Below are 24,295 nucleotides of genomic sequence, written 5' to 3' on the forward strand. Positions count from 1 at the left end.
TAGTTTTATCCACATTTTGTGCATCTCATCTTTGTTTGTTATATTTCTTTCCCTTCTTTGCCCAGGGTATTTTAAATGACTTTACCAAAGTTTGTAGAATTTTCTATTAGAGAATAATCTAAATTTAATAAGAATTTTTTTATTTTACTATATTGTTCAGCCAGTTTTGACCATACATATTTCCTCTTCTCGTAATTTTTTGCTAAAATATTTATTTAAAAGATATAGAAATCTAGGTTTTGTAGCTTTAATTTTTAATATTGGAAAAGGTTATGAATCAGTGACATGTCAGGTTTCTATAATATAAAATTTTAAGTAGGCTCAAATTTAATAAAATACATTTTAGATATCTGTGATTAGCCTAATTCATATTTTATTGTTTAACATTTATTGAGTGTTAAGCATATACTAGAAGCCACATAGAAACAAAAAAGTCTCTTCATTTTACCTAATCTGTTGTAATGAAATCCATAATGGGATCCTAAACTTCTGAATGACTTTTATTTTACTCTAATCAAAGGCATTTTATCTTAACGCTTTTATTATTAGGTTTGCTTTCACAAAATGTAAAAAGATATGTACATTTTCTATAAGCTCTATAGTTTTTTTAAATTACTTGAGATATCTTGTATAAAATTGAAAGTGCCTTAAACACTGCCTATCTTTAGACAGAATGTTAATATATTCTAAGTGGACATACACTCAATTTCCATATTGAAATTAGATATGGACCTAGAGAACATTCCTTTTGCCCATAAAAAGGTTGGTCATATGATCCTAGTTGACATTTAAATGGATAATTATCACAGATTATAATACTAAGTAAGCTCTTTTTTAAAATGTCATAAAGCAAAGGTTTCTTGGATGCTAATAGAACCCAAGAAACCTATATATATATTTTTAAGCCTATTTTTATATTATTTATTTTTTTAACCTTTACGGTTTGTTTTAAAATGACTGGTTCAAAAATCTTCAGGCTCTCATGGAATCAGGGATGGATGACCTCCCCCCATCCCCTGTTTTCCCTGAGCCTGGCAGTCAGGTCCATGAACTGCCTGTGGTGCCATTTAAGCTCATATTAACCGGCCATGATCCAGAGGCGCATGAATAAATCTCAAAAGAGGTTACCAAGCTCCAGAGATGCTTCTGGACCCCAAAGTTAGTTAAAGATTTAACTTCAGCTCTATCACCCCCATTCAAAAGTTTAGAATTCCTGGAGCATCTGGCCACATTCGCAGCCATGTGACATCTCATACTCTATACACCACTGATACACCAGGAGTAGCACGCTACATTGGATGGGATGTAAAGTAGAGGCAACCAATCTCGATTAAGAAAATACTAACACGAAACTTAACCTGTAGCAACATATTAGTAATTGGTTATACAGGGACTTAATTGTTCTGGGTGAGATAGAGCAGTCTTCACACACTTTCTTCTAAGGAAATCTTTCATCATTTTTAGCGAATTAGTCATAATAAGCAATTCAAAATGAATCATTTTGGCCTGCTATTGGGGTAGGCTTGGGTGGTGATTGGGAAAATTGAAAATAATGGTGGTGGGAAGGTGTAATGGTGGTGGGATTGGTGTTGGAATATTGAATGTAATAATTGTGAATGACTGTATAAAAATTAAAATCAAAAATATTTTTAAATGACTGGTTCATTCTAGAATTATTCATTAAAGTCTACATTCATGTTTCATGGAATCTTTGATGTAGATCGCAGATGGAAGCCTCAAAGTAGGAAAATTCAGCCTAGGATCTGTATCTGATGATGTCATTTGTAATCATGACACGGTTCCTCCCATTATGTCATTTTATACATGCTTTAGGAAGAAAGCAGTTCTAAGTAAATAAGAAAACATGATTGCAAAATAATTCAGTTTTCAAATGAAATAATAACTTTTCCATTTTCCTTGGGCGGGATGGGCTGGGGGGGCACATCCACTGCTGCTCAGGGACTGCTCCATACTCAGGGGGCACTCCTGGTGTTTGGGGGGCTGTTGAGTGCCTAGAATAAAGCTGGGTTGAATGCATGCTTTCATGAGCTTCCTCTCTGGCCCTAACAAATTACTTTTTATTTAATTTATTCACTTATTTTGATTTTGGAGCCATCCTAATTGTGCTCAGGGACTACTCCCAGCTCAGTGCTCCTGAGTTGCTTTTGGCTATGCTGGAGGGATCAAGTGGTCAAACAGATCAAACTGTGCCTCCTACATGCCAGATGGGCACTCCAGCCCCTTGAGATACTTCTTCCCTACCCCCATTTTTAAATACTGTTGAAGATATAGGGTATCATTATATCTCTTATCCTGACTTTTAAAGCCATCTCCATCATTTTATTCCCCCACCTCCTTGTACTGCCTCATTTTCTTCCACCTTTTCCCTGTTTATACTGCTTGAGCGGCCCTTAGCTTTATTGCTATGCATCAGTTGTACTGAGTCCCTTCCCGCGGAAGGTTAGTGAACCTGCAGTTCTTTAAGTCTGGAATATCCGTACTTCAGGTATTTATATCTACTTTGAATATATATTCGAGTCATGTACTATGTATGTGAACCAATGATTTCATATATCTAAATCTATTTGTAAATTATAAAAAGAAGAAAAATTGATTCTGTGTCTTCTCCTTAAACTCTCATGGGTCAAAAGTGGGATGATTGTTTTCAATTCTTTGGTTTATTTAAGATACATACCTACATATACATATATATCATATCTAGGATAGTACATGTATATACATTTAAGATATGTCATCATATGTGTAATTTGTTTATAGATGTTTGTGTATCATTGTATGACTACCTTTCCCTACTCTGTAGCAAATTTCTATGATCAAATTTCTATAATTTCAAAGATGAATGAGGGTACTTTTCTCCTTCCTTTCTTCCCAGTGATATATCAGACTGTTATTTAATGTTAGGGAAGAAGAAGAAATAATAAATTTGCATCGCCAAAGGAGTACTTGTAAACTAGGCATAATCCTTGGAAATCACAAAGACTGTGGCACTGTAACAGCAGCACAGAGAGATAAATAGATAAAGAATTGATAAAACAGTAAGTTGAGGACAGATTTAGAAATTCCAGCATATGTCAAAAAGGCACCCCACAAAGATTCAATAAAGAAATGAGGTAGAGGCAATATTCCAAGACATTATTTCTCAATCTTTTTTTCGACTGTGCCTCCCTACCCCTCACTCCCACCCCTAATCCTTGTCCTTACCCGTTGGCTCCCTGGTCTCATGCCATGACCTCCCATTTATGTAATTTTCACCCGTGGCTCCTTGGGGATAGCCTGGGACCTCACAAGGAGTCACATGACCCCTGATTCAGAAACAGTGTTCTAAAATATAAGGACAATGAGTTTTTCATTATTCAGGAATGAGAACAATTTTCAGGCATATTTAGTCTGAGCTGAATGAATTAAAACAAATCTATACCCAGTTATATTTTAGTAAAACTGTAGAACATTCGAAACAAAGAGAAAATGTTTGTTAGTGCCCTACCAGAGAAAAGATGTGTTACCCGCAAGGGAATTAAACTTGAATACCCAGCTATCCTGGAGGTCCATGTGGTGCTATGGATTGAATCTGCGCCCCTTCATGCAAGGCATGCAGTCAGCCCACTGAGCTCTCTCTTCAGCTCCCTTCACCTATTTAATGTATACATATATATGCAAATATATATACACTTCTTGCATATCTCTGACCTGGGTTCAATCTGCCAAACGCCAAATGCTATAATGGTCCCCTGAGCATCACCAGGAGTGATCCCAGGGCTCAGAGCCAGGAATAAGCCCAGAGCACCACTAGATGTAGTCCCAAAATGAAACAAAACACTAGATTGTGCTAGCCATTATCAGACATGATTATCATTGATTATAATTCTAAATGCTCTGATCTATTGAAACCTGTCTTATAATAATAAAAATATTTAGAAAGGCAGAGAATACCTGATGAAATTAAAGCTTTTAGTGTTTCTCACCTAACTTTAATGACTACTGCTACAGAAATGAGAAAATGAATTAGAAGTCAAAGGAGCAAAGTAATTTTAATATTTAATTTTGGGTTTTATTGAATATAGGCAGCATAGTACAAAATTCAGGAAATTACTATTAACCTTTAGGCCAAAATTTTCTGGAATAAGGATTGAGTATTCATTTTCATTGGTGATATTCTACCAAGTAAGTGCTTTTTTTTTTTTTTACTTTCTTTTTTTTTTTCTTTTTGGACTCTACCTGATGGTGCTCGGGGTTTACTCTAGACTCTTTGCTCAGGGATCACTCCTGGTGGGGCTTGGGGAACCTTGTGTGGTGCCTGGAGTTGAACCCAGTTCGGCCGTGTGCAAAGCAAGCACCCTACCTACTAGACTATCTCTCTGTCCCCAGACAGTTGTCTTCTTAACATGTCAGGACATTACATTTGAAAATGGAAGGAAGTGGCCTTCCTTTTGAGTTTTGAGTTCCATTTTGAGTATTTTCAAATATTTCAAGTATTTTGAGTTCCATTTCAAAATAGTTTATCTTTCTGCATTGTTAACTAGAACTCTTCGGTTCAATTCATGTTGCTAATTGAGCATTAGAATATAGCTAGTCCAAGCTGAGATGTGCTCTAAATAAATCAGAAACTTTCTGTGAAAATAAACAAACAAACATACAAATCATCTCCAGTAATTTTATATTATGAATTCAGGTTATACAGTTTGTGGTATTTGGCTTAAATAAAATGTGAACATTTATTTCCCCTGGTTTCTCCTTTTCAAAATATCTTGCTGTGGGCTGGAGAGCTAGTAAGGAGTTAGGGTGCGTCTGTACGTGTGGGCTCGCCCAGGTTCCATCCCCGGCACCACATACGGTCTCCCGGAGCACCACTGGGAGTGATCCCTGAGCACAGAGCCAAGAGTCAGCCCAGAGCATGATGATTGTCATCTGAAAAGCCAGTCAGTCAATCTATCTTGCTACTAGAAGACTAAAGACTTTCATTTAGATTTTGTTACTTGTTTTGGGGGGGAACACCCTGGCCGTGCTCAGGAGGTCCAGGGACCCCCTCCTGGTGATGCATTCAATATAAGGGCCCTAGGATATAATGTTGCATGGCTCTGTCAGGCCAGAAATTGCCCAGGGCACCCTAATGGCTCTCAGGGACTTCCATAGCCACCCCTGGCACGGGTGGGAGCCTCCAGGGCTACACCTGGTGGTACTCAAAGAACCAGGTGGTGCCTGGGATCAAGCTAGAGTTGAATCCATACAAGGCCTTAACCCCCGCACTCTCCTCCCTCTGTTGCTGTTTGGTTTGGGTTTTGTTGGGGGGCTGTTACCCAGCAGTACTCTGGGGTTCTCAGGGTCTAGTGCTTGGGGGGCCATGCTGTATTAGGGATCAGATCTGGGTCTCCTGCCTGAAAAGTATATACTCCAGCCCTTTGAGTTATCTCTCTGGCCCTAGCAGACCTAAATGGCTAAATGTGCCGAAATGCCAACATGATCGGTTGACTGGTTGGGGGACCACAACAGCTGTGGTCAGGGCTTACTCCAGGCTCTGATGTCAGATTATTCCTGGTGGTCTCGAAGGACCATCTGGTATCTGCTGCGTGCTAGGCAAGCGCCCTACCTGCTCTACTAATTCTCCAACCCCCTCACATGGTATTTCTATTTTTCTGAGATTATGAGCTGTAGATATTTTTTTAAATCACAATCCCTAGTTTATTTATTTTTTGCTTTTATTTTGGGGCCCACAGCTGGTGATGCTCAGGGGTTACTGCTGGCTCTGCACTTAGGAATCACTCCTGGTGGTGCTCAGCGGACCATATGGGATGTCAGGGGTGGAACCCGGGTCACTCACGAGCAAGGCAAAGGCCCTATCCGCTGTCCTATCGCTCTGGCCCCTGAGCTGTAGATTTTCATGGTATGTTGTATTATTATTTTTTTAATAATAGGAATATTGAGTAAATACTGGTTCCTATGCCAAGTGTTGAACAAATAGAAGTGCATAAGAATGTATAATGTAAGTATCACCACTTAAATCTTTTAAAAAGTAGCATCTCGAGTTTTTCATTAGCAGGAAAGAGTTTGTGTTCATTCATTTGCTTGTTTTTTCAATGAACATTTATCAAAGATCATGTTAAGACACTGAGAATCTTGAACTGTCCTAATGTGTCCTCAAAAAAAATATTAAATACTGACTGTTTTATAGTACATTTAGTGCTATAGGGTACTTTGCACCTAGCACTGTCCTCCCGTTGTTCATCGATTTGCTCAAGCAGGCACCAGTAATGTCTCCATTGTGAGACTTGTTGTTACTGTTTTCTTCGGCATATAGAACATGCCACAGGGAGCTTGTCAGGCTCTGCCCCGCGGACAGGATACTCTCAGTAGCTTAAGATATTTTAGACAAACAAAAATAGTTGTCTACTTGACCCTAGTAAGTTAAAGTGTTTCTGTGCAATCTTTATGTTCTTCTAGAGCTGTGAAATACAACTGACATTTCAACCCAGCACACTTTTAAAGGATTATGCCTTAGTTACACTGTATTTTAACTGTGCTTCTGTTTCTGTTAACTTGTTTAAGTTTAGATCTGCCACACCATTAGAGAATCATTTATATAGAATCTTACATGAATGACATGTAACCATTTTCTTTTGTTATATCTATTATAAGTAACTAAGTAGTTTCGTAGGCATATTTCCCCCCCAGGATTTAAAGAACCCTGAATAAATTAACCAGTGTAAATTAATATGTATTCCACAGAGTTAGTTTAACCTGAAAATCAAAATTACTATAACTTGGGACTCATTGGGGTTTTTTGTTTTGTTTCTGTTTATGGGTTATACCCAGTGGTGCTCAGGACTTACTCCTGCTCTGCACTCAGGGATCACTCCTGGCAGAGCGCAGGGACTATATGGGATCCTCACAATCAGACCTGGGTTGGTCATTCAAGGTAATCACCCTACCCGCTATACTATCACTCTTGCCCCCGAGGAACTTTTTTTTTTTTTTAATTTTTTTTTAAGTATTACCACACTCTTGTGGTTAACTTTAAGGAAAAACTAGGGTTGAAATGAAAACTATGAGCTGCAGCAATATTACAGAGGGTAGGACATTTCCTATATGGGATGCTGAGTTTGATCACTGGCATCTCAGATGGACCCCTGAGCACCACCAGGAGTAATTCCTGAGTGCAGAGCCAGGAGTAACCCCTGAACATTGCTGGGTGGGGCCCCCCCAAAATAATAATAATAATGAAAGCTCTAAAGATATTTTCATTAAAGTATTTTTCTGGTGAAATTTACAACTGTATTTTAAATTAATTATCAAACTGACTCCGTAACTTTCTTCTTTACTAAGTCCTAATGTAAGTTTTACAGAAAAGATTTTTTCTATATATTATCATAAGGAATGAAATATTAGAAGGGAAAGTAGAGAACTAAAATTGTTATCAAAAAGTTATTCATAACTGTGAAAAGGTTTTTCCCACAGCAAATTTCAACATACCTTTCTTTACTTTTTTTATTTGTCTCTACTCTTAATTTCTATTTAAAAGTTGAAATTATTTTCCTTAACTATATGTTCTTTTTTATTGCACATGTATAGAAAAGAGGAGAAATTTGAATAATCTTCACTTACCTGAAAGCACAGAATCTGCAACAGAAGACAATGATGAGTAAGTTTGTATTAAAGTAACACACACAGATGAGTCATATTTCTTACCATGATCACTGGGGAGATCGTTTCTTGCAGAAAGTGATAGTGTGTACTTGACTTGAATGTTCTTTATTAAAGAAGTACCTCATTTGTGATGTTTCCAGTTCTATTGTGATGATGTATGTTAGGTTCCTTTTTAAAAACTCATTAAGTTCCCTCAGCCTATGCATAAGACACCAGCCTAAAGTAAAATGGAGGAAAATACCCTTTTCAGAATTACAAGGATAGGGCAATTACACAATAGTCCATAACCAAGAGCTGAGTCGGAGCAGAGCTCGGGACCTGGTGAAGCAAGCAGAGTTAGGGGTCTCCCGGAACCTCGGCATTCCAGAGCACTTCAGCCCAAGCCAGCCGTTTTTATATCAGGGTGTCAATGGTGCTTTTAAATGAAAGCATTATCTGCAGAGAGCTACTTCCTGTGTATTCCAGAAAGAATCATTTGTCCAGGAGAGAATATTTATATATATGCACTAAGGCCGAACAATTGAACCGAGCAGAACAAGGGGTTAGATTCTCAAAGTAGTTCAAATGCGCAGCCCATTTCTCCTTCCAGCTGCTTTGCATGCCAGAGTCCCGGGCTTCATACCTGGCACTGGTCCCCAAGCACCGCTTGCTTCTCTGCTCAGAGGCCACTCCCGGGGGTGCTTCGGAGACCTTGTGGTGGTACACTCTTCAGGCATCAAACCTGGAGCTCTGACATGCAGAGCTCCTATTCAAGCCCTTTGAGCCATCTCCCTGTGGCCCTCGCACTCCATATTTCGGTTTTTCTTTTGGGCAAAAAGCATGATCCATACCAGCTTGGATTGTGCAACTAGAGGTCCTACTCCTGCTTTGGTGTTTGGAGGATCGTGTGGTGCCAGGTATTGAACCCAGGCCTCCTGCATGCAAAGCATGCACTCCTGTCTGTTGTGCTGTTTCCCTGGCCAAAACTCTAGGGGTTTTGTTTTAATTTAAATTTATTATTTTATGTTTGTCTATTTTTAGTTGAAGCACTGTAGAACTGTCCTCCTGTTGTTCATTGATTTGCTCGAGTGGGCACCAGTAACGTCTCCATTGTGAGACTTGTTGTTACTATTTTTGGCTTATGAAATACGCTACGGGGAGCTTGCCAGGCTTTGCAGTGTGGGTGGGTTACTCTTGTTAGCTTGCCAGGTTCTCTGAGAGGAATGGAGGAATTGAACCGGGGTCGGCCACATGCAAGGCAAACGCCCTACCCGCTGTGCTATTGCTCCAGCCCATTTCTTGGGGGTTATTCCTGGCTCTGTGGGAGGGGGGCCACTCCACAGGCATACACCATGTCATGCTGAGGATTGAAACAGAGTTGGCCGAAAGCAAAGGCAAAAGCTTTAAACAGCCCTGTGTTAGCTCTGATCTCAACTCCAGAGTTTTCAAAGTTCCCAAAGCAGTAAGCTTTTGGGGTTGGAGCGATAGCACAATGGGTAGGGCATTTGCCTTGCACGTGGCTGACCTGGGTTCAATTCCTAGCATCCCATATGGTCCCCTTAAGCACCACCAGAAACAGTCAGGTTTGGGCCCACAGTGACGAGACATGTGGGGACTCACGGGATGGGGGTGGACCCGGCCCTTTCCTCCCCATCCCAATGAAACCCCGAGTCGCCACACATGAATGGCTTCTCTGGCTCCTTATCAAGCTGCTTAATGGCCATGACCCCAGAGACTCAGAAACAAACCTCGGAACCCAGTGGCTTTTGGCAAAAATGTGTCCAGACCCCACAGTAGGTTACTGTCGCTGGGCCACCCTAGGGGGGAAAGGGTGCTGTCCCTCCGCCTGCTCCCCCTTGGTGGTTCGGTGGCTGCCATCCTCCAGAGGCCATTGGACAGTCAGGCTTGGGCCTGCAGTGACGAGACATGTTGGACCTCACGGGATGGGGGTGGAGCCAGTCCTGTCCTCCCCACCCCAACGAGACCCCAAGTCATCACCCACAAACAGCCTCTCTGGCTCCTGATCAAGCTGCTTAATGGCCATGATCCCAGAGACTCAGAAACAAATCTTGGAACCGAGAGGCTTTTGGCAGAAATGTATCCAGACCCCACAGTAGGTTACTGTCGCTGGGCCATTCCTGGGGGGAAAGAGTACTGTCCCTCCGCCTGCTCCTTCTTGGTGGTTCCGTGGTCACCATCCTCCAGAGGCTATTGGACAGTCAGGTTTGAGCCCTCAGTAATGAGACATGTGGGGCCTCACGGGATGGGAGTAGAGCTGGCCCTTTCCTCCCCGTCCCAACGAGACCCCGAGTTGCCACCCACTAACGGCCTTTCTGGCTCCTGATCAAGCTTCTTAACGGCCATGGTCCAAGAGACTCAGGAACAAATCTCAGAACCCAGCAGGTTTGGGCAGAAATCCCTCCAGATTTAATTGTTAAAATTTCGGAATTTCAAAATTACGTGGCCACTACTGCTGCCACGTGACATCATATATTATTCATAACCAGCAATAGAAAACGAATTGTCTACTGTTGCCTTTCAGCAGATCTGAGTGTTGGGGTAAAATCCCAAATAATAATGGGATTTATTACCAACTTCCCCCTGGCACTGTGTAATCCCACCAACGGCCAAGACCCAGAGACTATAAAACCGAGCTCCCGGAAGAGAACAGTGCAGAGTCTCCTGCCCCCGTGCCTGACTGTCCTTACCGGGGCCCCATGGAGGGGGGCGGGTTGAGTTTCCCTCCCTGCCCCAGCAGAGCCCTGGCAGCCGAAGACCTCCAGAACCAGCCACCACCATGCTGAGACCACTCTCCACACGCATGGAGGTACCGGAGGAACAAAGAGGAACAAAGGCATGTGGGTCCTGGGGCTGAGATCTCCAAGCCTGCTTGGATCAGGGCTGAGCATCCTCCACCTAGATCCTCCATCTTCCAGTAGGCAGGGGTCACACCCACCAACTGAGCCCCAGCACCATATAATCCCACCAACGGCCATGACCCAGAGACTATAAAATTTAGCTCCCGGAATCACGCGGCTGCAAATGCGGCTACGTGACATCTTACTATCTTATTCTTACTTTGAACAACCTGGCAGTCTACCGAATGTAATCTGCCCACATGGCAGAGTCTGGCAAACTTCCTGTGGCGTATCCAATATGCCAAATACCAGTAACAATGATGGGTCTTATTCTCCTAACCCTGAAAGAGCCTTGAATATGGCACTTTATAAGATTTCAGGGCTAGAATGAAGGAGACGTTACTGGTGCCTGCTTGAGGCAATCGACGAACAACAGGATGATCGTGATCATGAATAATGGTGGGTCTGGTGTCAAAATATTGAATGTACTCAAAGTAGAGAGAAAGTAATGTGGAAATCATCTGCCCCTTAGGTAGGGGGAAGGTGTGGGATGGGGGTATACTGGGGTTTTGGGGGTGGAAAATGGGCACTGGTGAAGGTATGGGTATTTCATTGTATGCCCGAGACTTAAATCCGAAAGCCTTGTAACTGCTCTCATGGTGATTCAATAAATAAAATTATATATATAAAAAAAAGCACCACAAGGAGTGATTCCTGAGTGCAGAGCCAGGAGTGCAGAACCTGTGTGCATCGCTGGGTGTGACCACCCCACCCCCCCAAAAAAAAAGCAGTGAGCTTTCAAGTCCAAAGGGAAGAACGAAAATTGTGTTATGAGTCACTTAGAAATTTGCTTATATTTTTTTAATATCTCTCCATATTGGTTTCTAAAGATTTCTGTGATTTTTCTGTCTCACTCCATGACCCAGTGTTAGAATTTGTGAGTTTATGTACAAGCCAGGGTATTTTACAGTGTCTCAAAATTATGTTGTCCCGTATGCTTTTTTTACTCTGTGTAAAATTCCTTAGTCCTCAGAGCCAGGGATGTGGCTTGGTAGTAGCACACTTCCCTTGCATGTCTGACGCCCTGAATTGACCCCCTGCACCTCCAAAAAAGAACACCGGTTCCAGTCGCGAAAGCTATTTTATTAGCGTTGGTAATTTTATTAGCCTTGTTCAGTTTGCTTATATTTCTTTCATTGTTTTGTACAGCCATTGTAAATTCTTGGACTTCTTAAAACCCCAGATTAAAATGAATGCCTTAAGCTGATAGATCAGTTTTAAATAATGTAGCGTTTTATTTTATGTTTTGACTTGACTATTGTATAAACTAGGTTTCTCCGGGAAAACCAATAGAACCAATAGCACCTGTACATATATTGATAATATCCTAAAATAGTAAAATATTAATATTGAACATTATGATCCACTATAATAATGGATTGATAGTGAATCAGAAGTAGAGAGAAGTTAATCAGAAGGATTTGGGTCCCACCCTTAGGGATGCCAAGTCCACCATCTACCATTACACTCCACTGTCCATCACTCCCTGTTTGTCATCTGCAAATGGGAGGTGCACAGAAGCCAGAAGTTTGATTTCCAGTCCAAGCTGAAGGCCTGACAACCCAGGAAGTGAGTGTTCTAAAGGCCAGCCCCGGTGCTGCTGTAGACAGAAACACAAGGAATGAATCCTCCTTCCCTGTGCCTTTTGTTCTACACAGAGCTACAAACATATTGGCTTATGCCCACCCACACAGGAGGGCGGGGGGCATTTAATGAATCAATCAATTTTATGAATCAGTTACTGCTAAGATGGTTGCACAGTGATGATTTCCTTGTTCCATCATTCCATCTATTAAAAATTCATGAGTTCTTAGTGATAAAGGGTTTTCCCTTGACTTCTCCCTTCCCAGATTTGCACCTTTTCTCATATAAGAGATCTATGGATCCTCACAGGAATAATGTATTTACACATTTTCTTATTCCTAGCTAGAGTCTATACAAATTAATTTCAGGATTCCTGCATTTATGCTAATACAAAAACCAAACTTATTGCTCGAGATTTGTTTTCATTTTTTCTTGTCTTTAGTTTGAAGTTATGTAGTCAAATTACTGTTAAATAAACAAACTTGGATTAGTTATTTGAATAATTCAATTAAATTAGGTTCTCGTTTCTATTTTTTATTTTCTACAGGTTTTTTATCCTTTTTAATTTTAGGGTTTTAATTAGATGAAATATTAATAGGTTCCAAAAGTAAAAACGTTACAAAGAAAATAAACTCTGAGAAGTATTACTCCCCACCCATTCTTCCTACCTAACCTCTCGTCCCAGTTTCATTAGTTTCTGGCCCGCCTTTCCTATCATTTTTAAAAACTTTTCTCTTTTGGTTTTTTTGGCCTCACTTGACTGTGCTTAGGATTTCCTTCTGGCTCTGTGCTCAGGAATTAGCTCTTGGTGGAGGGGTCCATGAGATGGGGCGCCAGGGATCAAACCTGGGTCAGCCACTTGCAAGGCAACTTCCCTGCCCACTATATTATCTTTCTAGCCCTCCTATGTTTACTTGTATGAAATTAAACTGTTTCATTAATTTTTTCTAAGAATTTTTTTCCAATTATTGTACAAAGATGGCACACAGTGCATATTTTTCCTATACTTTACTTTTTTCAATTTAGAATATATCCTGAAATCACTCCCTATTTATCAACTTGACAAGTTTTAGATGTAAGAATTCTTGTAACAGGAAAATACAATTCCATGTTCTTGGTTAATTTTTTTTCTTCCAGACTACAAGCAGTGACATGTCAATAAAACTCATTCATAAACAACACTTGCACATTAATATTTTATGTGAACTTTGATATCCTTTATGTTCTGAAAAGAAAATGTATTCTATAATTCACTGCCATTGTCTTTTCCTCTTGGCAGTTTACTTCAGCCTCTGTTGACTTTGCTGCAAAAATGCAAAAATGGTGACTGTCTTCTAAGGTTTTTCATTAAATTTTTTTCCAATTACATTAGATCCACCTGCCTTTAGGAGAAGTAAAAAGAGAGATCAGATGAACTCTTACCTCACTTTTCTAACATTATAATGCCTTACAGAGCTGTCACCCTAAAGGCTGGAGAGATAGTACACAGGATTAGGTGCCTTGCACGTGGCCAATCCAGCCCCGGTCCCTGTCATCTCACATGGTCTCCTGAATACTGCCAGGAATAATTCCTGAGTGCAGAGCCCTGAGCCATGCCATGTGTTGCCCCAAAACAAAACAAAAAGGTATCACACTATGTTACAAACAGGAAATTTACAGTAACACAATCTACATGTCTTTATTCGGAGCTCCTGAATCTTAGTGGTACATATTTATATGCGTGTATCTGTAGTTTTAGCTTTTTGCAGTTTGTCACACATATGTTTGTGTGTCCACGATCACAATGAAGGTACAGAATCATACCATCACAAAAATCCCTCTTGTTTTTTGTTGGTTTTGTAATTACTATGAGACCACAACTGCTCAGGGCTTACTCCTCGCTCTAATGCTCAGGGATCACTCGTGGCAGGCTCAGGGTACCGTATGGGGTGATTGAACTCTGGTTGGATGCATGCAATGCAAAGTGCGTTCCACACTGTACTCTCTAGGCCCCCTCTTGTTTTGAAAAAGATCCATTTTAAATCACTTAATTTTTGTTCTTGTTGAAAGAGAATTAACTAGATGTGTTTTGCATTTGTTTCTTTATGCTGTTTCATTGTGATGAGTAGCCACTGGAATTGAGTTTCTCTGTACTAGATTTTAAATATTCAACCATGCAAAAAAGGGTGTTGACTAATGGGTCAACATTAGACCCATTAGTGACTCATGTTGAAGTGACTAATGAAGAAGTGACTAATGGGTCACTTCTGACTTGTATGAAATTCTCTAGGGGAGAAAATGTTAATCAGACTCTTTGGACGAAGATTTAGTTATGCCCATGTTCCTTAGGTGTGCAAAGACTGAAAGAAACCGATATTTAGAAGAGACTTATTTTCAACTGTTAACTAACCATGTCCAGTTTCGCCACTGGTATTCAGTGTTTTGCTAGAAATTTTAGCCAGAACAATCAGAAGGAAAAACAAAAGGCACCCAAATTTGGAGAAGAGGAAATGAAACTTCCTATTTGTAAATGACATGATCTTAGATGTAGGAAATCGCAAAGAATGTACAGAAACATACTAGAGCTAATAAATTCAGCCAAATTAGAGGGAACAGGGTGGACACACAAGAATTAGTCATGACTGGGCTGGAGCGATAGCACAGCGGGTAGGGCGTTCGCCTTACACGCAGCCAACATGGCCGACCCGAGTTCGATTCCTCCGCCCCTCTCGGAGAGCCCGGCAAGCTACCGAGAGTATTCGATATGCCAGACACAGTAACAACAAGGTCTCCAATGGAGACGTTACTGGGCCCGCTCGAGCAAATCGACGATCAACGGGAGGGCCTTTTTTACCTTTTATCACGTGTAATGAAAATTTGATAGGAAATAAGAAATATCATTTATGGGCATATCTAAAAGAATATAGAGCAGCAAAGTTAAGCATGTTTGAAAGACCACTGGAAGCTATCAAGCATTTCCAGGGCATTAGAGGAGTAGTAAAGTGGGTAGGGCATTTGCTTTGCATGTGGCCGACCCAGGTTTATACCCTAGCATCCCATATGGTCCCCTGAGCACCGCCAGGAGGTTGCTGTGTTCAGAGTCAGGATGAGCACCACCGGGTGTGGTCCCAAACCCTACCCAGGACCCCCCCAAGAGCAGTTCCAGAGATCAAAATGAGTAGACAGACATCTGTGTTCATGAGCAGGAAGACTGCACACATCGAAGACCCCACATTTGCTTGGAGTGGCTTAATTAACTGAAACTGAAGTGCTGGCTGGCATAATTTTACAGGTTCAGTGTAAGCACTACCAAATACCCAGCAGTATTTTTTTTCTTTTTGGGTCACACCTGGCGATGCACAGGGGTTACTCCTGGCTCTGCACTCAGGAGTTAATCCTGGTGGTGCTCAGGGGACCATATGGGATGCTGGGAATCGAACCCGGGTCGGCCGCGTGCAAAGCAAATGCCCTACCTGATGTGCTGTCTCTCCAGCCCCCCCCAGCAGTATTCTTTTACAGAAAAAGGAAAAACCTGTCCTTAAGTTCATGTGAAGCTACATAAGTGGACATTAAAGATGCTAAGTGAGACATGCCAGGCGGAGAACAACAAATACTGTATGATACCACTTTGATATAGAATCTGAAAGAGCCAAACCTGGGACCAAAGGACTCACCAGAGACCACATGCTTCACAAGTACGAGTCTGGGTTTTTTTTTCTTGGCATCAAGATGTAAAATTGAAAACAAAAAACAACAAAAATACTTGTGGAAAACTAAAATGGTTATTACAAAGAGTTAGAGAGTGTGGGTTAGGAAAGCTGTTAAAGATGTGAACTTGCAACAGGTTGATTTTAAAACAATGCTAGAGATTTAGCACACAATAGTGAATATAGACAGTAATATTACAGCCGTTAAACTTACTGTGACTAAAACTTGATTAACGTGTTATTCATCTTAAATATATATAATTATATATTTAAGATAATTATATATTTAAGTTATATGCAATGTCAACTATATTTCAGCTTTAAAAAGGCAACTGCAAATGGTCCCAAATAGCCAAAACTGTCTTGACAAAGGACAAAGTCAGAGGGCTTACATTTCTTGATTTCAATACTTACTACAAAGCTCCCATAATTAAACCAGGTATTAGGGTAGAGCTAATTGTCCATACAGCTCAGTGGAACAATTGAAAATCCAAAAATAAAGCCCTGTATCTATGGTCCTTTGTGGGTTTTTTTTTTTTTGGCTTTTTGGGTCACACTCAGCAATGCTCAGGGGTTACTCATAGCTCAGGAATCACTTCTGGAATTGCTTGGGGGACTATATGGTGTGCTGGGGATCGAACCCAGGTCGGCCATGTGCAAGGCAAACACCCTACCTGCTGTACTATTGCTCCAGCCCCAGTCCTTTTTTTTTTTTTTTTGACAAAGGGTCCAAAATATAATTGGAATGTTGGTGCTGAGACAATAGGATTTCTACATGGAGAAGAATATAGCACCATACACAAAAAGTATTCACTCATGAAAAGGATTGAAGTTCTCGGTCCAGTGAGCTAGCAGGAATTCCAAATTAAATTCACCAGCACTGCAGGGTCCCCGAGCACTGAGTCCAGCATAGCCCTGAGCACCATCAGGTGTGGCCTCCAAACCAATAAATCAGTAAATGGAATGAAGCATTGATACTTGCTCCAACATGGTGAACAAAAAAGTATTATGCTAAATGAAATAAGCCAGGCACTAAAGGACTGTCTTAATTCTAAACAATAGGGCTGGAGCGATAGCACAGCGGTAGGGTGTTTGCTTTGCACGCAGCCAACATAGCCGACCCGAGTTCGATTCCTCCGCACCTCTTGGAGAGCCCGGCAAGCTACTGAGAGTATCTCGCCCGCACGGCAGAGCCTGGCAAGCTACCCGTGACGTATTCGATATGCCGAACACAGTAACAACAAAGTCTCCAATGGAGACATTACTGGGCCCGCTCGAGCAAATCGATGAACAACAGGAGGACAGTGATAGTGACAGTGATCTAGGATAGACCAATTTAGAGAGATTTTTAAAAAAAGAGATCCGGAGTGCTCCTGGGCACAGCCCTCAGAGCACAGCTGGAGCATATGTTCTGTGTGAGGAGGCCTGGCTCCTTCCTGGTACCCGCTGGGGCCCTGAGCACCTCCCACCGTAGCTTCCAGGTCACCTGTCGGGAGTTCACTGGGCACCGTAGGCATGCCCCCTCTCCCAACAGAGATAAAGTAGTGGACCTGCTTATACCTACAAATATTTATATTAAGGAAGGTATCATAAAAAGTTAGAGAAGTGCTTCGGGAGAAAGCATCAAAGTGAACTTTTCCAGAATGCCGGCATGCCAACTGGAGATGCTCAGGTCACGCTGCAAATGGGCTTTCCTGTTGGTTGGTTGTCTTTAAATGTAAGGATCCTTTTGTATCTTTCCATACCAATGATTCAAAACATTCATTACTCTAAACCTTTGGGGAGGTTGCTGGTTTCATACCTGGTGGTGTTCAAGATGCCATTTGCAGTGCCAGGGATCAAACTGGGTTGGCCACATATGGGACAAGTGCCTTACCCCTGTACTATCTCTCTTGTCCAGTATTATAATACAACCTTCTTATTAAAACAAAGGGGACTGCAGTAGTAGTACAGCAGTAGGGCATTTGCCTTGCACGCGGCCAACCTGAATTTAATCCTTGGCATCCTTTATGGTCCCTCCATGCACACCCAGGAGTAATTCCTGAGTGCAGAGCCAGGAGTAACCTGGGTATTGCTGGGTGTGACCCAAAAAAGCAAAAAAAAAAAAAAACTAACCAAAACAAAGGCATTCGGTGACACTGGTGTGTGGACTGAGACCAGGTAAACAAAGCAGTGCTGGTGCCCTGTGTCACTGTGGAGAAAGATGGGGAAAGAATGGCAGGTCTCACTGCACAGTAGGACTGTGAAAAAGCGAAACTGACACGGGATGGTTGAGAGAATTGTGGATGATTGATAACACTGTGCTTGTAAACGAATAAAAGCAAGAAGGAGGAGCATTTGCAGGTGGTACCACGGAGAAGTACAAAAAGGGTAAGGAACTGAATCTAAAATCTTCTTAAAAGAATTAGAACCCTGAGAATGAATTAGCAAGTTTCAAACACTATAGCTAACTCTTCTTTTCCCTTCATGTATAGATTCCTGATGTTGTTATCTGAAGTTGAAAAATCATCCGAAGAAATCATGGAAATAATGGAAAATTTAAGTAGCATACAGGTTTGGAATTCTTTTTTTTTTTTTGCATATAATTGTTCATATTTCTATTCTCCCAGATGAAGAGCAATAAGAGAGAAGCCTCAGGTCTAGAAGCAGTGCAGGGAATATGCTAAATTTGCTTTTCATGGAATTTCTTTAATGAACAGCCCCTGCATTAAACAAATATGTAGGCTGTACTTAGTCTTTTAAAACTAATTTGTTGTTGGTGGGGGGAGGGGAGTGTGGCATTTAGAGTTTTTGGTAGATAAATTCCCTAGCATAGAGTATAACTTTTTCAGATGAAGGAAAGTTGTGTGTATTTCACTAAACTAGTCAATAATATATTTACTTGTGGGGAACATTAGGATAGATAGAGATTAAAGATGACTTTTTTCCCCAGGCTCTAAGGGGCAGTAGAGAGCTTGAAAATCTCATTGGTTTCTCCTGTGCACCACGTTTCTTAAAAAAAGAGTTGAAGAAAACACAAGAGCTAAGTAAGACATTTTTATGAGTTTTTACTGGTGTCTCTGCAGTTCATGTTTGCATACTTAATATACGTTTTAATTTTTTTTTTTAGAGAGAAATTTATTGATATTGACTTATTGCTTTTATAGGTGCTACTTCTGGGGAATGATAGAAGTTATCAAAGAAAAAACCACTTCTCTTTCATCAGTGTTTTATTTGAAGCTTCCTTGAGAACTGGTTTTGCCTTCTTATGAAATGCACTATTTTTGTTGTTGTTGTTTTTGTTTTTAGGCCACATCAGTGGGGCAAAACTACTGACTCTGTGGTCAGGGGTCATTCCTGGCAGTGCTCAGGGGACCATATGGGAGGCCAGGGATTGAACCCAGGTCAGCCACATGCAGGGCAGATGCCCTACCCTCTGTACTATTGCTCTGACCAAGAAGTGCACATTTTTTTTTAATGATATAGTAAATTACAGTTTTCTTTTTTTTTTCTCTTTGGGTCACACCCAGCAATGCAGAGAGGTTACTCCTAGCTCCATATGGGATGCTGGGAATTGAACCTGGGTTGGCCGAGTGCAAGGCAAACCAATGCCCTATCCGCTGTGCTATCACTCGAGCCCCCATTTTCCATTTTTTTTAAAGAGGATATAATTATATTTTAACTCAACACCTATAAAATGTATTACTTCAAATTATGCTTTTTATTTAGTTGTTTCTCTCAATGAGAAATTCTATTCATAGTCCTTGTTCTTTTTTAGGGGGTTGAGGTGGGGTCACACCCAGTGATGCTCAGGACTTGCTCCTGGCTCTGCACTCAGGAATCACTCCTGGCGGTGCTTGGGGAACCATATGGGATATCAGGGAATCAAACCTAGGTTGGCCACATGCCAACCTGCTGTACTGTTGGTCCAACACCAATAGTCCTTATTCTTGAGTTTTGTTTTGTTTTTTTTTCTTTTAGTGATGAAAATAACAAAACAAAAACTGCTTGAGAGGAAGAGCTCAGAACTTGCCAACAAAGGTAGAACTTTTGAAATGTATTCTATAAAGACCTCATTTCAGCAAACATCCTTTAATACATTTTTTTTTCCTCAATGTATTTTACTATGAGTGTATCTTATTTGAAAATTCTGGCATTGCATTTAGCAGTGGACCATATCTCATAATAGGAACATCCCTGACTAGAGTTCGGAGAATATCTTACTCTCATTGGGAATACAGTTTTCAGTTTGATGCTTAAATTTTCTCTTTTTTTTTTTAAGTAAAAGTTCTTTTTGAGAATATTGACAAATAGGGGCAACAGCATGGCAGTTTTCAGTACTGCATTAGGAGATGCAAAACATAAATATTTTGCAGCTGGTGTTCTGAAAACTTTGAGATCATTAAAGATGTCTGATGGACCACAAGCACATGCCTCTGAGCATCTCCAGCCCGGCAAACTAAATGAGCAGCTTGTAAGTTCCCATGGCACGTGCATATTAGCCCTCAGCAAGCAAAATAACCAGGTACCGTAAAGTATTAAAATCTTTAGGGGCTGGAGCAGTAGCACAGCGGGTAGGGCGTTTGCCTTGCATATGGCTGACTCGGGTTCAATTCCCAGCATCCCATATGGTCCCCTGAGCACCACCAGGGGTAATTCCTGAGCGCAGAGCCAGGAGTAACCCCTGTGCATTGCCGGGTGTGACCTAAAAAGCAATAAATAAATAAATAAAATAAGATCTTTAGACAAACCCAAGAGGGATTGTTTTAACCTACTGACAGAAGTGCCATTTAGCTATCTCTGCACACAGAAATAGGCCTCAGGATGGGGAGCCATAATTTAGTCTGAGTTTATGTATTTTTTTTAATACAAATGACTGCTACTTATTACGGGCCTGTTCTCAACACTAGCATCTGATCATCATAGCACCCGTAAAAGATAGCTGTCCATCATTGTCAATCAATATAGATCAGGACCAAAGACTCTAACATTGTTAGGTAACTTGTCCAAAGACACTGCTACTGACGATCAGATCAGAGTACGGGATAATATAAGAGTAACACACTTGGCCTCGCACATAGCCAACCCCAGTTCAGATCCCTGGTACCACATGTGGTTCCCTCACACCAATGCCAGGAGTAAGCCCTGAGCACTACTAGGTATGGGGGGGGGGGGAACTAAAAATTTTTAAGAGCAGTACGTCCAGGTAAAGAGCAGTCTGACCTCAAAACGTGTGACCTTTTTATTTTTACATCTTACCTCTTCCGGAAACAGATAAAATCATTCGGTCATACCAGTCCTCAGTCAGACATAATTGAAGCTGATTCAGTCAGTCTAGAATGTGAGGCTCTTGTGGTTCTTTTTTTTTTGGCGGGCGGCAGGGGGGAGCGAATGGGGGGGGTCACACCCAGCAATGCTTAAGGGTTACTCCTGGCTCTGCACTCAGCAATTACTCCTGGCAGTGCTTGGGGGACCAAATGGGATGCCAGGGATTGAACTCAGGTCGGCCCTGTGCAAGGCAAACGCCCTCGCTACTGTACTATTGCTCTGGCCCCAGGTGAGGCTCTTAAGAACTTGAAAAGGCGTGGTGAGTTTGCAGTGAGTGCTAAGATTCCCGGCTGGTTAGTTCCAGCGTCCAGCGGGGTCACTGCAGGCTGCAGCCCCGGCAGTCTCTAGTGGGCAGTCCTGTGGGGAAGGAGCCAAGCCGGCTTCCTGAGGCTCCCTCATGAGCAACTGATAAAAGTTGATAAAAGTTTACACTTCCTTAGTTAGAAAAGGCTTATACACTGTGTAAATCAATTTCGATTATTTCAGACTCTTGACAGATTTTAGGGGATCATAATGAAAAATTGCATGTTTATCATGATTTTTTGAAAAAATGTAATATCCCAGAACTAATTAGAATTGCACTGTATACACCTTTGAGAATAAGGTAGAATAAATGAGTTGTCTATGCTGATCATAAACTTTTTCCCCCCAAAATATTCCTTCCCTAAGCATTTATTGACATTAAAAATCACTCTATTCCATGTTAAAACAATCTGCTGTCTGTTATTTAGTGTATACTAATTCTTTGTGTGTTTATGCATGATCAGCTTTAAAATTATTCTCTGGTATTATGAGCATTAAATTACTTTTCCCCATATCAGATTTTCCCTGAGGTCTGAGTAGCTAAATGTTATATGTCAGTAGGCAATGTAAGTCATCTTCTATATCTGTTCCTTGGCAAGAGCAGCACTAATTTTTTCTCTCAGGTATTCAAATCTTTACTAGTCTCTCAATCCATTTTCAAATTTTGGAAAGTAATTTGCCTGAATAATTTGAATTTAAATGATAGATTTTTACCGAGTACTCTCCCCTCTTTATTTACTAATGTGTGTTTGATTGGGGGGTGGAAGTGGGGGATGTATTTTTGTTTTTGGAACCACACCTGGCTGTGCTTAGGGTTTACTCTCGGATCTGTGCTCATGGCCCATATGCACTAGTGGCAGATCGAATCCTGGTTGGTAGCTTACGAGACACGTGTCTTACCCCTCTGAGGTCTCTCTGGCCCCACGTGTGTCTTTTGTTTTGGTTAAAGATGATGCGTACCAACACGTTTGCAGATATGGGACTTTTCTTTTTCCAAGTTTGACCTCTTCTCGTTGCACATTTATTTTAACACGATTTTGTTAAATATTTTTGACAGCGCAAGTCAATTTGCTTTTTATTTGGAGATCTAGCCATCATTTAAAAGAACGTTTTCTTTACTCATCATTTACTGTGCCAGAATTGATAATAAACCAGATTGTTTGATTTTTGTTTAATTTGAAACCCAAGAGTTGTTAACATGTTTTTAATCTTTTTAGAAATCTTAATATTTGAAATTACATGCCATAAAAATCAACCCTTTAATACATATTGGATTTGTTTTATTAGGCAATTATGATAAAAGAGTAAACAAGTTGTTTCTCAAAAGAATATCTTCTGATTCTTTTTTCCTTCAGATTTATATAAAAACTTCCTAGAACAGTTAAACAATAGCAGAATTCCAACTCTTATACTGTCATTACCCCCTTTATATTTGTCCTTTGGATTTTTTTGTGTGTGCTAGTTTTTTAAATATCAGTTAAGGGATTTTTTTCAGGACAGATTTATGATTATAAAAATAACACTAATGTTTTAAATAAGTAGACATCTCAACATTTAGAGCTTTATATAACTTATTCAAGAGAAATGTAAAACATATGCGGTCATATACAAATGTACATTGCAACTTTTATTTCAGACGAACCAAACCTTTAAACCAGGAACTGCCTTGATAGAGTTGTGAATAAAAGAGACTTGCTTAATACACATTTCTTAAACAAAGGGGGGTTTTTTCCTTTCTCACTCACTTAGGAAGTGAGCCTAACTTAACTTTCCTTAATAATATTGGTGTTATGACTATTAAGAAAAAGATTAACTGAAAGGTTCTTTTTCTGTTGGATTTGGATCTGAATTTTCATAATTATTTTAAATTTGTTCTGCTGAGATTTAAAGCATATGACCATTCAATGGCTTGATACAAGTGGAATGTCACATTGTCATCACATGTTACGGCATGAAATTTATTTGCTTTCCATAGTCAACCTCCCCTTAGAACGGCTTGACACAAATATTCCCAGTCAATAGATGGCATTCATTATATAGTATTTAGAACCTTTTTTTCCCTGAAGATATTAGAAAATGCCATCATTGTTTGTCTGTGACTAGGACTTCCAGTAAACAAAATGTTTTTGAAAAGAATGTAAGCAAATTGTAAAGCTCTTGCCAAGATACGAAATCTAGGCACTTAGCTTCAGTCCAAAACATATCTTAACTGTCTTGAGAATAATTGTGTAGGTTGAAGTATGCATATTTTAAATGAAAATGTGATCGTCTGAACTTTAGGTTGTTCAAAAAGGTTGATTGTTTCAACTGTTTGTGATAAAAAATATTTCTGAATTTTAAACTTTGGCCTTAAAAAGAAAAGCACTATCTATAATGTCCTGTTTACATAACTTTCTCTGTTCTTCCATCATAAAACTCATCTTTACAGGATTTCAGAGTTTTCAGATTCTTTGACTATACAACAAACTTGACACAACTTCTATCTTAAGACCATGAAATAGTTTGATGCTGCATTTTCATTCTAAAGCCACCCACTGAAGTATTTTTTAACTTAAAGATATGTTGTTCTTTTCCCCCACTCAATCTTGAAAAAATATTCATCGTATCAGCTAAATAATTTTACTCCTGGCAGGCTGCTACCCTTTTCATTCTCTCAATTGTATCTTAACATGAAATAATATTTCTTTTCAAACAAATACTTCAGCAGTAAGGTTTGACGTTTAGACGGGATGAGTTTTAAGAGAAACAACAAAAATTCCCTCTTAAGCTTGAACCTTTTAGATTATCTGGAGGCTGAAAATAGAGAGATTCATTTTGGTGCCACCAGCGCACGTGAACGTGCCCGGTGCCCCTCGCTGT

General features: G+C 40.4%; 1 protein-coding gene across 1 annotated transcript in view; it reads left to right on the top strand.

Annotated features, from left to right (window-relative positions):
* Positions 1-24,295, top strand: part of ITGB3BP (integrin subunit beta 3 binding protein) — a 51,216-nt gene that overhangs the window by 18,283 nt on the left and 8,638 nt on the right. The window contains exons 4-7 of the mRNA XM_056122260.1: positions 7,585-7,654; positions 18,301-18,379; positions 18,759-18,852; positions 19,787-19,846. Coding sequence (XP_055978235.1) covers positions 7,585-7,654; positions 18,301-18,379; positions 18,759-18,852; positions 19,787-19,846 — 303 coding nt within the window. The remainder of the gene's footprint in view (positions 1-7,584; positions 7,655-18,300; positions 18,380-18,758; positions 18,853-19,786; positions 19,847-24,295) is intronic.

This window comes from Sorex fumeus, unplaced genomic scaffold (assembly GCF_029834395.1).
Source record: "Sorex fumeus unplaced genomic scaffold, SorFum_2.1 ptg000045l, whole genome shotgun sequence".
Lineage (NCBI taxonomy): Eukaryota > Metazoa > Chordata > Mammalia > Eulipotyphla > Soricidae > Sorex > Sorex fumeus.